The 15,239-nt window shown below is 57.7% G+C and overlaps 1 protein-coding gene across 1 annotated transcript; it reads right to left on the bottom strand.

Annotated features, from left to right (window-relative positions):
• Positions 1-7,485: 7,485 nt before the first annotated feature.
• Positions 7,486-14,491, bottom strand: GBX1 (gastrulation brain homeobox 1). The gene is given in 6 exon segments (XM_062568599.1): positions 7,486-8,080; positions 13,724-14,269; positions 14,272-14,354; positions 14,356-14,405; positions 14,407-14,446; positions 14,448-14,491. Coding segments are annotated over 6 exon segments (1,284 nt in total). The 3' UTR covers positions 7,486-7,559.
• Positions 14,492-15,239: the final 748 nt, after the last annotated feature.

Raw genomic sequence — 15,239 nt, 5'->3', positions numbered from 1 at the left:
GGTGAGGTGGTCAGGGAGCTTGTGACCCTTCCCAGGCATGCAGACAGCAGGAAGGGAGTTTGCTCCCCTTCCTGCACACATGCAGTCAGCACCCGTTTCCCTGCACCGTGGTGTAGGTTCATAGAATCAGTAAGGTTGGAAGGGACCTCTGAAGATCATCTAGTCCAACCTCCCTGCTCAGCAGGGTCACCTAGAGCATGGTAGACAGGGCTGCATCCAGGCAGGCCTTGAAGATCTCCCGAGAAGGAGACTCCACAGGCTCTCTAGTCAACCTGTTCCAGTGCTCCATCACTCTCACACGGAAGAAATTCCCCCTCACGGTCAGGCGGAACTTCCTGTGGTTCAATTTCTGCCCATTGCTTCTTGTCCTGTCACATGCGACAACTGACAAGAGTTTGTCTCTGTCCCCCTGACACCCTCCCTTCAGGTGCACATTGATAAGATCCCCCCCCCCCTCAGCCTTCTCTTCTCCAGGCTGAACAGACCCAACTCTCGAAGCCATTCCTCAGAGGGCAGATGCTCCAGTCCTCTGATTATCTTTGTAGCCCTACGCTGGACTCTCTCCAGTAGCTCCATGTCTCTGTTGTCCTAGGGTGCCCAGAACTGGACGCAGTATTCGAGATGAGGCCTCCCCAGGGCTGAGGAGAGGGGCAGGATCACCTCCCTCGACCTGCTGGCAACACTCTGCCTAACACACACCAGGAGACCATTGACTTTCTTGGCCACAAGGGCACATTGCTGGCTTATGGTCCATCTGTCATCCACCAGCACTCCCAGGTCCCTCTCTGCAGAGCTGCTAACGAGCAGGTCAGTCTCCAGCTTGTACTGGTGCCTAGGGTTATTTTCCCTAGGTGAAGGACCCTGCACTTGCCCTTGTTGAACCTCAGGAGGTTCCTCTCCGCCCAACCCTCCAGCCTCTCCAGGTCTCTCTGAATGGCAGCACAGCCCTCTGGTGTATCAACCACTCCTCCCAGCTTGGTGTCATCAGCAAACTTGCTGAGGAGGCACTCAGTCCCCTCATCCCGGTCATTGATGAAGAAGTTGAACAGGATGGGACCCAGTACTGAGCCCTGGGGGATGCCACTAGCCACAGCCCTCCACCTGGACTCTGCATCACTGATGACAACCCTCTGAGCTGTGCCTTTCAGCCAGTTCTCAGTCCACCTCTCTGTCCGCTTGTCTAACCCACACTTCCTGAGTTCCCTAGGAGGATGTTATGGGAGACAGTCAAGGTACACAATGTCCACTGCTCTTCCCTCATCTACACAGCCAGTCATTCCATCATAGAACGCTATCAGATTGGTTAAGCAGGATTTCCCCTTGGTGAATCCATGCTGCCTACTCCTGATCACCTTCTTCTCCTCCATATGTCTGGAGATGACATCCAGGATGAGCTGTTCCATCGCCTCTCCAGGGATGGAGGTGAGGCTGAGCAGCCTGTAGTTTCCTGGGTCCTCCTTCTTGCCCTTCTTGAAGCCTGGAGTGACACTGGCTTTCTTCCAGTCCTCAGGCACCTCTCCTGTTCTCCAGGACCTTTCCAAGATGCTGGAGAGGGGCCTGGCAACAACATCTGCCAGCTCCCTCAGTTACCCGTGGGTGCATCCCATCCGGGCCCATGGATTTGTGGATGTCTAGCCTGCCCAGAAGGTCTCTAATCCTTTCCTCCTCAACCAAAAGAAAGTCTTCCCTTCTCTGGACTTTCTACCTCATGTCCAGGCTGCAGGATTCCTGGGGGCTGCCCTTAGCAGTAAAGACTGAGGCAAAGAAGGCATTTGGTAATTCTGCCCTCTCTGCATCCCTTGTCACCAGGGCCCCTGCCCCATTCAGTAGTGGGCCACATTTTCCTAGTCCTCCTCTTGCTGCTGATGTATTTGAAGAAGCCCTTCCTCTTGTCTTTGACATCCCTTGCCAGACTCAATTCCAACTGGGCCTTAGTCTTCCTCGCAGCATCTCAACATACACTGACTGCAGTCCTATAATTCTCCCAAGTAGCCTGTCCCCTCTTCCACATTCTGTGTATTTTCTTCTTCTGTGTGAATTTGGCCAAGAGCTCCTCGCTCACTCATGCAGGTCTCCTGCCCCTTCTGCTGCATTTTTTACTCATAGGGATGCACCGCTCTTGAGCTTGGAGGAAGTGATGTTTGAATATTAGCCAGCTCTCCTGGACTCCTCTTCCTTCTAGGGCCTTAACCCTTGAGACTCGACCAATTAAGTCTCTGAAGAGCCCAAAGTCTGCTCTCCTTAAGTCCAGGGTTGCAATCCTGCTTGTTGCCTTAGTTCTTTCCTGCAGGATGCTGAACTCCACCATCTCGTGGTCATTGCAGACAGGGCTGCCCTCAACCTCCACATCTCTAACCAGTCCCTCTCTGTTGGTAAGGACTAGGTCCAGCAGGACACCCTTCCTCGTAGGCTCCTCCACCATTTGTGACAAGAAGTTATCATCGATGCTTTGCAGGAGCCTCCTGGACTGTCTGTGCCTTGCTGTGTAGTCCCTCCAGCAGATGTCAGGGTGGTTGAAGTCCCCCATGAGAACCAGGGCCTGTGATCCTGACGCTACCTCCAGCTGTCTATAGAAGGCCTCGTCAACTTTCTCTTCCTGGTCAGGTGGCCTGTAGTAGACACCCACAACAGTGTCCCCCATACTAGCCTGCCCTTTGATCTTCACCCATAAGCTCTCAACTGCCTCCTCCTCCTCCCCGCCTAGGCAGAGCTCAATTCATTCCAGTTGCTCTCTCACATTAAGAGCAACTCCACCACCTCGCCTTCCTGGCCTGTCTCTCCTTAAAAGTGAATATCCATCCATGACAACATTCCAGTCGTGAGCTATCCCACCATGTCTCTGTGATTGCAATGAGATCATGGCCCTGCAATCGCACACAGATCTCTCGCTCCTCCTGTTTGTTCCCCATGCTGCGTGTATTGGTGTACAGGCATTTCGGAGAGGTGGTCATGCCTGCAGATTTCCCAGGAAGGGCGTACGAGGATTGCCCATAGTCATGTCCCAAACGCACTCCCCTGCCCTGCTCAGTGCAGCGCTCCTCTGCCCTGCACAGCCACTCCTTGCTGGGATCAGACAATCCATCACAGCTGCTGCTGCACTGTGTATCTGAAAAGAAAAGCACAGCAGAACATCCTGGACAACTTCTCTGTGAGCTACAGTCCTAAAGAGACTGGTTAATGAATAACAGCGGCAGCAGCACCATGTTATGGCCCCTCAAGTCTCCATACAAGCACACTGCTAGAAAATGCTGTGAACCAACTTTGTTGCATTGAAAAACTGTCCAGCGAGGGGACTACTGTGCCAAAAAATACCCTGTGGAGTGCAGTCACTGTTCGTTTCCTACTTCTGTAAGAAATATTCTCCAGGTAAATGAGCAGGACAGATCTAGATAGAGGAAATTTCCTTATAAGTGTGGAAATTGCCTTTGTGAGGGCCAAATAAGACTTGTGTGTGTATATATATATATATATATATATATATATGTATATGTATATGTATATGTATGCATGTATGTTTTATATGCATATATAAAAATGTGTCTGTATACATATATCTAAATGTGTGTGTATACATAAATGCATGTCTATGCATGTGTATACATAGCTCTGTATCTGCCTTTTACAGTGTATGTCTGTGTCTGCATGCATGTGTGTGTGTATGCGATACCCACATGACAGTCCCTTCCCCCAGGTCACAAGACAACAGACACAAACCAGAACATGGGAAATTCCAATTAGCTACAAGGAAAAAAAATTACTGGGAAGGAAACAGTGAAACAGGGGCCCAAAGAGGTTTTGATTCCTCCATCCTTGGAGATATTCAGAGTTAGCAGCACAAGTTCCTCAGCACCTTGACCTGAGTGGACCAGCTTTGAGTGGGCGGTTGGACCAGTGACCTCCAGAGGTCCCTTTCTGCCTTCATGGCAGTCACTCCAGGCTCTGTCTTTACTGCCAGTTTCTTGCTGTTACTCTCTTCTCTCACCAACCTGCAGCACCCTCAATCCCAGCTTGTGGGGGCTGCTGCACCTTCTACCCCGCAGTGCTGGGACCGCTTTGTGCCATGCTGGAGGTGCCGAGTGCTGCAGAGCTTTGCTCTGTATGGTGCAGGGGATGTCAAACACTGCAATGCACAAGAGCACAGGGGAGCTTTGCTCTGCACAGCGCAAGGGCATGTGCTACTCCACAGCTCTCTGCAACACTCCTGCTGCTGGCAGTGTGTCTGCCACCTTCAGCAACATCCAGCTGAGCTATTTCTGCCCCTACACTCTCCCCCCCCCCCCCCCCGCTGCACCTTCAGTTATATGAAAGCAACTGTTTATGCAAAGTGAGTTTATATACTGGCTCTGGGACTGACTCAACTCAAAGAAAATGTTTTTGCTTAAGAAACAGAAAGCTCAAATTCCCTCTACAGATCGTGTGTGAACGAGCATGTAGCCATGGTGGAGGTGCTTTGCAGCCAGAGCTCAGGACAGTGCGTGTGGTTCAGGGTGGTTTGGGAGAAAATAGTAACATGACAAATTGATTCTGTTCCTGGTGCAGGACACATCAAGCCACAGCAATTGACCAGAGTTGCCAATTAGGGATACGGGAGTTTTGGACCTAAACCAAAATCTAACTCCTTTCAGTAACACTGACCCCAATTGCAGGGCTGTGTGCATTTTTCAGAGCACTGTGCTTATTCTTGTACTGCTGAGCTGAGCTAGGTTGAACAAACACCCACAGTGACAGTGGCACAGACCCCTCATGTGGACACATTTATAGTGACAGAGCACGGCTTCTCACTGCGCAACTGCTCTGGCCTGCCTCCCCACCAGATGGTCCAGCTGCACAAGCATCAGTTCATTCATGTGGGAGCTGTTGCAATTGCCACAAATGCCATTTCATTTCCTTCCCATGGCAATCGTATGGGGTAGATAAGCTGATGTCTTCTGCCTGAGATAAACCCAGGTGCAGGGAGGAAGAAGGAGGGAACACCTGCCCCGTGGTCTTCAGGTGCAGGCAGCTCCAACACTGCACATTCAAGGAGAACTGCCAGATCCCCAAGGACAGGGCAGCTGAGGTAAGCTGCCAGAGGCCATTTACCTCCCCGACCCAGTGCAAATGCCAGCAGATGTTGACACATGAACAGTCCAAGCCTATGTTGGGGCTGCTATGAGCAATACCAGGGCGAGCCAGGTTCCAGGGATGTGTGGTCCTTTCCAGATTGATGACACAGGATCTGGCTGGTTGTGGCTGCAGGAAGAGAGCCCTGCTCTGCTGCCCAAGCAGGCACCGACAAAACCTTGCTGTGAAAGGATCCTGCAAAATGTCTGAGGTCTTGCAACATATCTCTCCGCAGAAACAGGCACCACTTGGGCATCTCAGAGTGTGGCCTTGCCCCCAAGGGTTAATCCTCTCTGAGCAGCCCATGCTGACCAACAAGACCAGCAGCTGCAGGGTGAGAGAGAGCCACCCACCAGTGCTCTGGGGCTGCTGGACCCTGCATGAGGAGTCAGCCATGCAGGTTGAGCACAGGGCCAAGCTCCAGAGTAAGAGGACAAACTTACCAAAGAGGAGGACTACAGGAAGCAGGTGAGCCCTCCCTCAAGCAGTGAAAGATGGGCAAGCACTTGCTGTGGTGTCCAGAAGGGCCTACACTCAGGAAGGTGAAGACAGCTCTGGCTATCATGGGTTTTTCCCCACACTTCGGGAGTGGTGTCTCCCAAGAAAGGATGCCAAATGCTAACTGGACCCTGTGTGGTCTAAATTCTGTATTGAATCTAAGAGCAACTGGTGTCCAAGCAGCAGTATGTCCTACACCCTGTGAGACAGCCTTTCTCCTGTCTGGAAACCTCAGGTAAGGCTGCACAGATGCATCAGCTCATTGTCCCCATGGGCTGAGATGGATGGTATTCCCAAAACCAGCAACAGAGGCTTTCATGGCTGGACAGTCAGTTAGCAGTGGAATGACATAGCCCTCTGGACTGCTGACCCACAATTGCATGCAATTTTGCTAGTGCAAGATTGAATCCTCATTGCACTCTGGAACTGGGCAAAGTCATCTGGGATACTGCTTGGCTTCAGAAACAGCATGTCATGCAATAGGCCTCACAAGAAAAACTGTTCCAGCCTAGGTGGCCCACATGTGACAGCCTCTCTTTAGAGAGACTGTGAACATTTGCATGAATACATCGTGAGACCTAGTCACTGCCACAGACTGGGGCATGCCTGTCCATCCCTACTCACTACTGCAGAAGCCCTAGCAGCACTATGCCACGAGAAGCAAGTGTTGGCACTGCTGCCCTCAAATCAATGAGGTGCCTGAGGTTTCCAAGATGGGGCAAGATGCTTACCTTCCTCTCCATTCAGTCGTGGGGTGGTGAGCCCAAGGCTGAGTGTCAACAAGGAGCTCGAGCTGCAGACATCGCCATTTATTCCCTGTGCACGAATGAGTTGGAGGGATGCTTAGTGGGACAGGGAGGAGGAAGGGCTTCAAATCAGGTCTCTTTCAGCTGTCAAAGCAGCCCCAAAGAGCTGGAGGGCATTGCAGGCTTTGAGCTGGAATACATAGGTACTGGTGGCATGGAAAGGCTGCATGTGCTCTGCAAGGAGCTCAAGAGCAGGCATCCTGCTGGGTTGGGCAGGGGCCTGGGGGCTACTCCTCACCATATGGCTGGCACAAGGCCAGAGGGATGTGTAGGGTTGGGCTGCCATCATGGAGAACTGATCTTTATGGGACTAACCTCGTCTGCAGGCCGAGTAGGATGGGAAACACCGGCTGTCCTGGGAGTGGGAGGTACAGAGGCACACGTTCACCCCGTCTCGGGGAGGTGCTGCCGCCTCCGGGCAGGCTGATGCCGGCAGAGGCTCCTGGGGCGGCGACGGGCGGCCCCGGCCCGGCCCAGGGGTGTTCCCCGCCCCGGCGCCGCCGCCGCCGTTCTCCAGCCCCTCCCGAGTCTCAGTTCCTGCCCCTCCCCTCCCTCAGCACCGGCATCGGCCTGGCGCCAGTGGAGCCCACAGAGCCATCGCTGCTTTCCGCAGGGCCGCTCAGGACCGCCGGCGTCGGAGTCGGCCTCGGCCCCGGTGAGGGACGGCCGAGCCCGGGTTCCTTTCGCCGCGCACCCCCGGCCTCTGCGGCCGCCCCTTGGGTCGCGCCCCACCGCTCCGGTGACGGTGCCGCGCTGCCCCGGAGGCCGCAGGGCGCTGCAGGCTGCGGCTGCCGCGTCCCTGCAGTCGGCCCAGGCTAGCGGCACTAGGGAAGATCCTCGCCTCGCTCCATAGAAAATAATTTATTGAAATCACAGCTATACACTGACGGGCGCGGGCACGTGCGGACAGCGGGGCCCGGGCGCCCGGCCCCGCCCGGCCCGGGGCTGCCGGCGGCCCGCGCTCCCCGTGGCACGGACAGACGGACACACTGCCGTATGTACAGACTTTACACGGAATAAATAAAGGACATGTACAGAGGAGTGAGCGCGGCCGCCGCGGGTGCCCGGCCACGCCCCTCGCCGCGCCGGCCTCTTCCCGCTGCCGGGGCCGGCGGCCCGCCCGCCCGCAGGGTCCATGAGCCCCGACGGCGCTCAGGGCCGGGCGCCCTGCTCGATCTGCTGGTGCTGGCTGCGCACGGCGAAGCGGTTGACGTGCACCGGGATGGGCACCACGATTTTGGGGTTGCGGACGGGTTCTCCCGAGCGGTTGCTCACGTTGCCCGCCTTGATGCGTTTCCACTTGGCGCGGCGGTTCTGGAACCAGATCTTCACCTGCACCTCGCTGAGCTTCAGGGCGTGCGCGATCTGGGAGCGCTCCGTGAGGCTCAGGTACTTCTTGCAGTGAAACTCCTTCTCCAGCTCCAGCAGCTGCTCGCTCGTGAAGGCTGTGCGCCGCCGCCGGCTTTTGCCGGCCCCGGAGCCTGGTGGGGCTTGCTCCGCTGCGGGGCCGCCCTTGCCCTTGCCCTTGGCGCCCAGGGCGCCGGCGGCCGCCCCGTCCAGGAAGGGCTCGTCCTCGCTGTCGCCCGCCGAGCTCTCCTCCTCCCGCTCGCTGCACGGCGTTGCCGCCGACTTCACTTCCAGCTTCTCCTCGTCCGAGCTGTATGCCTTCCCATCTGCAGGGCACAGAGCATCAGCGCCCGCCGGCGCTGCCCGGCACCCCGACTCCCCCCGCCTGTGGGGTCCTTGCACCGTGGAGCCGGTGGAGCGCCGCGGGATGCGGGGACGGCATGACCGAGCCGGCGGGGGCCAGGGGGCGGGGGGGGGGGGGCCACAGCGCCTCCCCCCCCCCCGGCCCCTCCCCATGGCCGCAGGCACTCGCAGGAGGCTGCAGCTCTCCCCACGGCGGGCCGAGCCGAGGCAGCGGCTGGACCCTGCCGGATCCCTGCTCAAAGAGGTCTCCCCGCAGCCCCAGGACGTCCTGCACCGCCCAGCCATATTTACTCCCACAGGAGAAGCAGCTTCCCAGCCCCAAGCTTGCAAAAGGCCCTGCCGTGGGCACTGTGCACAAGGAACATTGGCAGCGTGGGGCAGAAGTGGTGGTGCTGCTGTCCCAGACCCAGCACGGTCTACCCCACACTCCCTGCAGCCTGGCCAGCTCTGCAGTGCACCACCCGCAAACTCAGCACATCCACATAACCTGGAGGGTATGAACCACCCCAGCACCTGCCATGGCCCCCATCCTGCAGCTGAGCTGCAGCAGCATCACTGCCCCATCCCAGCAGAGCACACCTCTGTTTTTCCAGGGCATGCCCCAACCTCCACTTCCCAAGAGCTTGCTTCTCAACTCAACCCTCCCTCTGACCCATCCCACTGTATTAGACCATTTACTACTGCTCATCCAGCCAAGAGAAGCTAAAGGACTTGCCTAGAAATAGCAGCCTGACTCTGTGTCAGCCCAGCAAACCCTCTTTGCAGGTCTCTATAGGAGATGGGGTGTTCTGCTGCCAGCCAGCTCTCCCTAACCCCAGCCTACACTACAGCAGAGCTGTACAGCCTGGGAACAATGTGCTCCAGCAGCTGATGCTCAAGGCTTAGCTTCCTGCACAATCTGCACAGATGGGCAAACTGGCTGGGCAGGCTAGAGGCTGCCAACATCACCTAAGAGACAGGACCTCAGCCCAAACCATTCAGACAGGAGACAGCACTTGGACCACAACAGATACCTCTGCTATCTTGCCTGCAAGGCTACAGAAAATAGAGGAATGAATCTTCTGCTTGCCAGTCTCTTGTATCCCAAACTGTTCTCTAAATGGTTAAACACCTACGGAGTAAGGGAGAAACAGGGAGGGAGAGAGGTGGGAGGAAGGAGGCCTGGAATCCAGTTACTTTCTTGGCAGAAGGGATCTGGCAAAGGTCTCACAGGAGGTAAAGCAAGAAGACGCTCTGCGTCACAGCCAGGGGAGGACCCTCACCTACCCATAAACTGATGAAATGGCTGCTCCATCATGCTAAGGCTAGAAGACACCACCAAATTCTCCAGGTCTGACCCACAGACAGGAAATGCTGCTGGTAGGAGCTGGTCCTAAAGCACTGCCGGCTTCAATACAACCCTACATACACAAGGCCAACAGCAATTCTCCAAGCCTCTAAACAGTGTCCAGTGACTGAAAACTGCATCCTGGGCCACTGCAGCTCCAGCCGGCTCACTTCTGCTCAGAAGAGAAAGCAGGGTAGCTCTCAGTTTACTGAGGATGCAGGGCTGAAAACACACAAACAGCAATGGCATGTAATTGCTTATTCCTAGGAGTCATTCTTAGGAGCCTGGTCATCACAGATCTCCCCCATCCCTTGCTGGTCCTGCAGCAGGTATGCACTTCTGGAGAGTGGGTGGGTGACTTCTGAGACATGGACTTATGTGCCAGCTCTTCCTATTTTATACAGCAGAAAGAAACACCTCCACCATTCTGCTGCAGAAGAACAGACAGTTCCCCTTTCTTCCTGGGGGCCCTTGAAAGAGGTCTGAGAGGAGGCAGAGATCTCCCATATACACAGAGAATTTGGGCTTATGCTGCTGAGGAAGTAGCAACAGGCATCAGGGAACCCTTTGGCTGACAATGGTCTCATGCAAGCACTAACTCTACCCAAGGACAGCAGAGCTTTCATTTCTGTGTACCACCTCTGTCCAGGGAGCACAAGGCCTTGACAGGATAGAAGAGCTCTTATGACAACGTTCATATCTTCACCAAGACTGCTCATGGGCCCTTCCTTGAATCTGCTCTTCCCTAGGGAGAGAGGAGGACATCCCAGCAGCAACACTCTCAGACAGTGCTGATCTGGAAATTTGCTCTCATAGATCTAGTCCATGCCCCCATCTCTCCCCCTCCCCCCCGCCCCGAGACCTGAAGGAGCCTGAGCTACCAACTGTAACATGTCACCTCATAAAGCATATACTATCTGTGGATATACTTGTCTTAATCAGATCACAAATTTTAAACAGTCTCTAGCAGATTAACTTGCCTGCCATTTGTATCTTATAAAGGGGGTGGGTTTGAAAGGAACCTAATGATAGAGTCTAAAATAGAGGTTTTTACAAAGAAAATTGGTATTTTAGTCTGTTAATCTCCTGGTATTTCTTCATCAAGGAAGTAATGGAAGCAGTAATGGAACCCGGCCTGGTGGGAGGGTTTGCCGAAGCTTTCAAAAGTCCTTGACAAGAAACAAAGTATTTATCATGAAGCAAAGAATTGTGAAATTGAAATATCAACAGAGGGCAACATGTGAAGAATAGGACTGACACACCACTTTGCTCTTCACAAAGTCCTAGCTGTTTGATGGTCTTATTGCAGGTAAGTATAGTGAGCAGAGAAGGATGAGTATCATAGATAACAAAGTTATTCAAGTAAAGATAGAGCAGAATCAGCAGGACCCAGATCAAGAACAAGTGTCATGACAGCCAGCAGAGCCCAGTGCTGATAAACGCACAAGTGCTCTTTGACATATTCATGAGAAACAACACAAAACTTCTCCATCCTCCTCTTGATTGAACGTGTAGTTTCTATGTCCATCCAAGAAAGAGTCTGGGCCCGCTATCTGGGGCTCAGTGGAGACCTCTGTAGCTCAGGAACAAAACGGTCTCAGGAGAGGAGTGGAGGGCTGGAGCATTGAGTGGCTTTATCCTAGATGTCATACACTTTGTTGTAGTTCCGGAAACAAACTAGCCTCCAGGCTTTTCTGCATCTTAGTTTCTCTCCGTACCTTTCCTCTCTCAAGAAGTGTGTCAACAGCCAGAAGCAGGTTTCAAATATTTTAGTTGCAGAGAGAGCACCTACAATAGAACATGGCTCCTTTGGCTGATCCAGTAAATCATTTGGAATGATCCTGCCTCCATGGACATCTGTATGAGATGATAATGGAGCCCAGGGAGACAAATAGTAATTACACTTGATGTCAGCAAGGCAGACAGAAGGAGGCAGTTCTTCTTCACATGAGTCTTCTACAGATTAGAGATCTGTGGAACACCTGGCCCCAGGATGAGTTTGTCTCCTTTCTGGTGGACTCTGGTGGACCACTCCAGTGGTCTTTCCTGGACATCTGCTTTGGGTCAGTGTCACAGATAGGACACTAGGTCAAACAGTATTATAAATGGTTTTAGATGTCTCTTTTTGGCATGAATCATCTTTCTCTGACTTCCTTGATTGTGGAGCAAGCCCACAGAAACCACTTCAAGTGAAAAATGAGGATGTTTGGTAAAACAAACCCTAATGTTCATCTCCAGCAGCCTTGGCAAGTACACTCAGGGGAAGAGTTAGGTAAGGCAGAAGGTGGGCACATTTGGCCTAACAAATCCTCTTGGACCTGGGCAGAGCATCCCATGCAGTGAGGTCTGTATGGGCACATGCTTGTGCAGGAATGCAAGTATCATTCATGCACCACAGGCTCCAGAGCAAGCATAGTGCTGAAAGACAGCTAATAGGCAACAGAGAGTGAACAATGGTAGCAGGACAAATTTCCTTCCATCTTATGAGCCAGTTATAACAGGGCAAGCCCTAGAAAGGATAGTTCTCAACATCAGAAATAACCATTTCCCAGAACAGCTCATCCGGGTCCCACAGGAGGTGAGAATGTTTTGGGCTTAGCCACAGAGGAGCCGCAGAGGGAGATCAAGCACAGCACAGTTTGTTTCCCTGTCAGCTGGGGAGATGCCGTGTGAACCCACTGTAGGTCCAGCAAATTTGGGCTGGGGCAGTTCTGTCTCTGAGGAGATTCTCACGGCAGAATTCAGACTGTCTTCTGCTTTCAGCTCAGCACAATGGCCTGGGATCACCGCAGGAGCACTGAAGCTTTAGTAACCACAAAAACAGTGGGGATGCAAAAAGCCCTGGTTGTCCTGCTAAAGGACTAGGTTCACGGGGTGCTTGAGCAGAGGTAACAGCCTGCTGAGGAAAGAAAAGGCAGGGTAGGGAAAAGACTGCAGCTGTCTGGTGCAGGAGGTGTGTGGAGACACTAATGGGAGCTTGGAGAACAAACAACCAAGCACTGCAAGAAGCAGTAGGAACTTCTCAGCACAGATTCGTGCTAGGAAGCCCGTGAGAGAAAGATGGGTCTCGGGGTGATCAAGGAGGCAGCTCTCTGGACAGGCTGTGTCAGAGAGAGCCAGCAGTCGGTTTGTATCAGTATCCTCGCAAAAAGGAGCCCCAAGTCTGCGGCTGCAGAAGAGAGTAAGAGCTGGAGCGGGCTGAGAAATAAAGAGCAACAGGTCACTGGGTCTGATGTCTGCACACTCGGGGGAGCGGCTGAAGCTCACAAAGGCGACAGCTCCGCCCCGGTGGCGGGAGCAGCCCCGAGCGGGGTCCCCGGAGCCGAGCCGCCGCCTGCCCGAGCCGTCGGGTCCAGCACAGCGGCCGAGTCCCCGCGGCTCTCACGGCCGCGGGCGGACTGTGCCGGGGAGGGAGCGGGGCCGCCGCCGGGATACGGGAGTTGTCTCGCGTCCCCCTTCTCCCCCGTCCCGGCGGGGCGGGGAGCCCCGCACCCCGCGGCCGCAGCGCGACGCTGCCGGACGGGAGAGGGACCCGGGGCCGCGGCGGGCTATGGTCGAGCGGGGTCCCGGTGGGTCCCGCCAGCGCCAGGGGCTCCCTGCCCCGCTGGCCGCCGGCATACGACATCCTGCCGTGGACAGGACGCAGCCCCGCGCCGCTCGACCGGGACTGGGACCGGGGCGGGACTGGGGCGGGACCGGGACATGGCGCGGCCGGCGCCGAGGCTGCGCGGAGTCTGGCGGACCTGGATCGGCGGGGCAGCCGCTCCGTCTCAGCTCGCTGGTCTCGGGCCGGGTGCCAGGACCTCGGAGAGCTCCGCACCACCTGGCCGGGGCCACCGCCGCGCTCCGGGACCCCGCGCCGCCGCGCCGGCCCCGGCGCCGGCCGGCGGCTTCGCGGCTTTCCCGCTCCGCAGTCGGGGTCAGACACGGCAGGCGGAGTTCGTCCCACACTGGTAAAAGTTGCGGACGCTGCGAAGCAGCAGAGATGGTGCGGAACCGAGAGGAACCGCCCCGGTCTCTTCGGCTCGGCCCGACGGGGCAGCCCGCGAGTGCAGTCGCGGGCAGATCGCCCCCGCCCGCTGGCACGGCCTCGCCTCACCCTACTGCGGTCTCCAGTTCCGCGGAGCTCCGCGGCCCACGGCGCCGCCTGCCCGCATCCCCCGCCCGGGCCGCGGGCAGAGCCCGGACGGGGCCGGGCGGGCGGCGCTAGCTGCGGAGCCCCAGGGTGAGACGGCCGACGCTCGCCGCGGGGGAGTTGTGCCCAGCGCGCCGTTCTTACCTGCCAGGCCAGGGAAGGGATCCGGGAAGTGCAGCGGGGGCTCGGGAGGCCCCTTGTCGCGCCCCGAGGGCAGGTCCTCCGCCTCCAGGCCCTCGCCGCCCCGCCGGCAGCCGGCGTCGGGGTTGGTGCGCGGCGGGGGCAGTTCCTGAGGCGGGTAGAAGCCGTCGGGGGGCTCGGAGAAGCTGGGCAGCGCCGTGGTGAGCGCCACCATGGAGGGCACCGCTTGGCCCAGGCTGGCGCAGAAGGTGTTGGTGAGGCGACCGGCGAAGGAAGCCAGCGGTGCCAGCGGCGGCAGCCCCGACTGCAGGGGCGCGTGGGACAGCGCCTGCGGCAGCACCAGCGGCCGGTATGGCATGAACATGGGATAGCCGGTGTAGAGCAGGTGCCCAGAGCGCGGCGGCGGCGTCCCGATGAGTGAGTCGATGGAGAAGGCGGTCCCCTGGCCGCTGGGTCTCTGCATGGCGAGCGGGCACCGCCGGCTTAACCGGCACCAACTTTCCGGCGAGCTCGGGCCGCCGCCAACTCGCCGCGCCGCCGCCGCCGCGGCCGCCGCCGCGGCCCCGGCCCCGGCCCGCGCCCGCCGCCGCCTCCCGTGGGCTCCGGCGCCCGGCGAGAGCTGCCGCCCGCTCGCTGGCTCGCCGCGGCGGAGTGGAGGCGCGCTCGGAGCCGCCCGCCCGCCCGCCCCGCCGCGGGGGGGCCGGGCCGGGCCGCGAGGGGAGGGGAGGGGAGGAGAGGCGGGCGGGGGTGTCGCCCTCTGCTCTCATCCATCTTCCGCACATCACGGTCGAGTTCCTCCTTCAGCGTCCGCTCCGGCGGGGCAGGGCTCCCCGCTCCCCTGGCGCGGCCGGCCCCTGGGAAGGCGCCTCCCCCTCCCGCCTCATCAGCTGTTATTAATGGTGATTGATGATTAGCAATTACGGGACCAGCACAAGGACGCTTTTGTGGGGCCTGGACGGGACGGGACGGGACAGGACAGGGCTGCGCTGCGCGGCGCATCCGTCCTCCGGCCGCCCCCGTGACCGGGCTGGGCTCGGAAAAACGGACGGGCCGAGCTGGGCCAGGCCCAACCCTCTCTGCTCTGGCCCGACTGCTTCCCGGCTCCGGCTCGGCCCGACGCTCCCGGCCGGGCCCCGACTGCCGGCGCGTACGGTGACGGGAGCCAGCACTGTGGCCCAGCCAGGACCGCTGAGCCCGGTGGGGAGCGCCCCGGGAACCCCAGCACCGGGCGAGCCTCGAGCGGCCCGACGGACTTGTCCGCGCCAGGTACCGAGAGCCTCGATCCTGGCGCCAGGAGCCGGGCTGCGCTCCTCCACTCCGGGGCCGCCGCCCCGGCCCGGGAGCACCAGCCGCCGCCGCGGGCAGGGTCTGGCCCGCCCGGTTCCGGGCAGCAGGGCCGGCGCCCCGATGCCCCCGTGGCAGGCTCGGAGAGAGGTCTCCGCGGGACCGGCCGCCGCGGGCGCGGGAGCCCCGGGCCGGGGAGGCGGCGGCGCTGCCCGGAGCCGCGCTCTGCGGGCTA

Source organism: Rhea pennata, chromosome 2 (genome assembly GCF_028389875.1).
Source record: "Rhea pennata isolate bPtePen1 chromosome 2, bPtePen1.pri, whole genome shotgun sequence".
Lineage (NCBI taxonomy): Eukaryota > Metazoa > Chordata > Aves > Rheiformes > Rheidae > Rhea > Rhea pennata.
The sequence above is the reverse complement of the archived record's forward strand: the minus strand, read 5'-3'. Positions and strand labels throughout refer to the sequence as shown.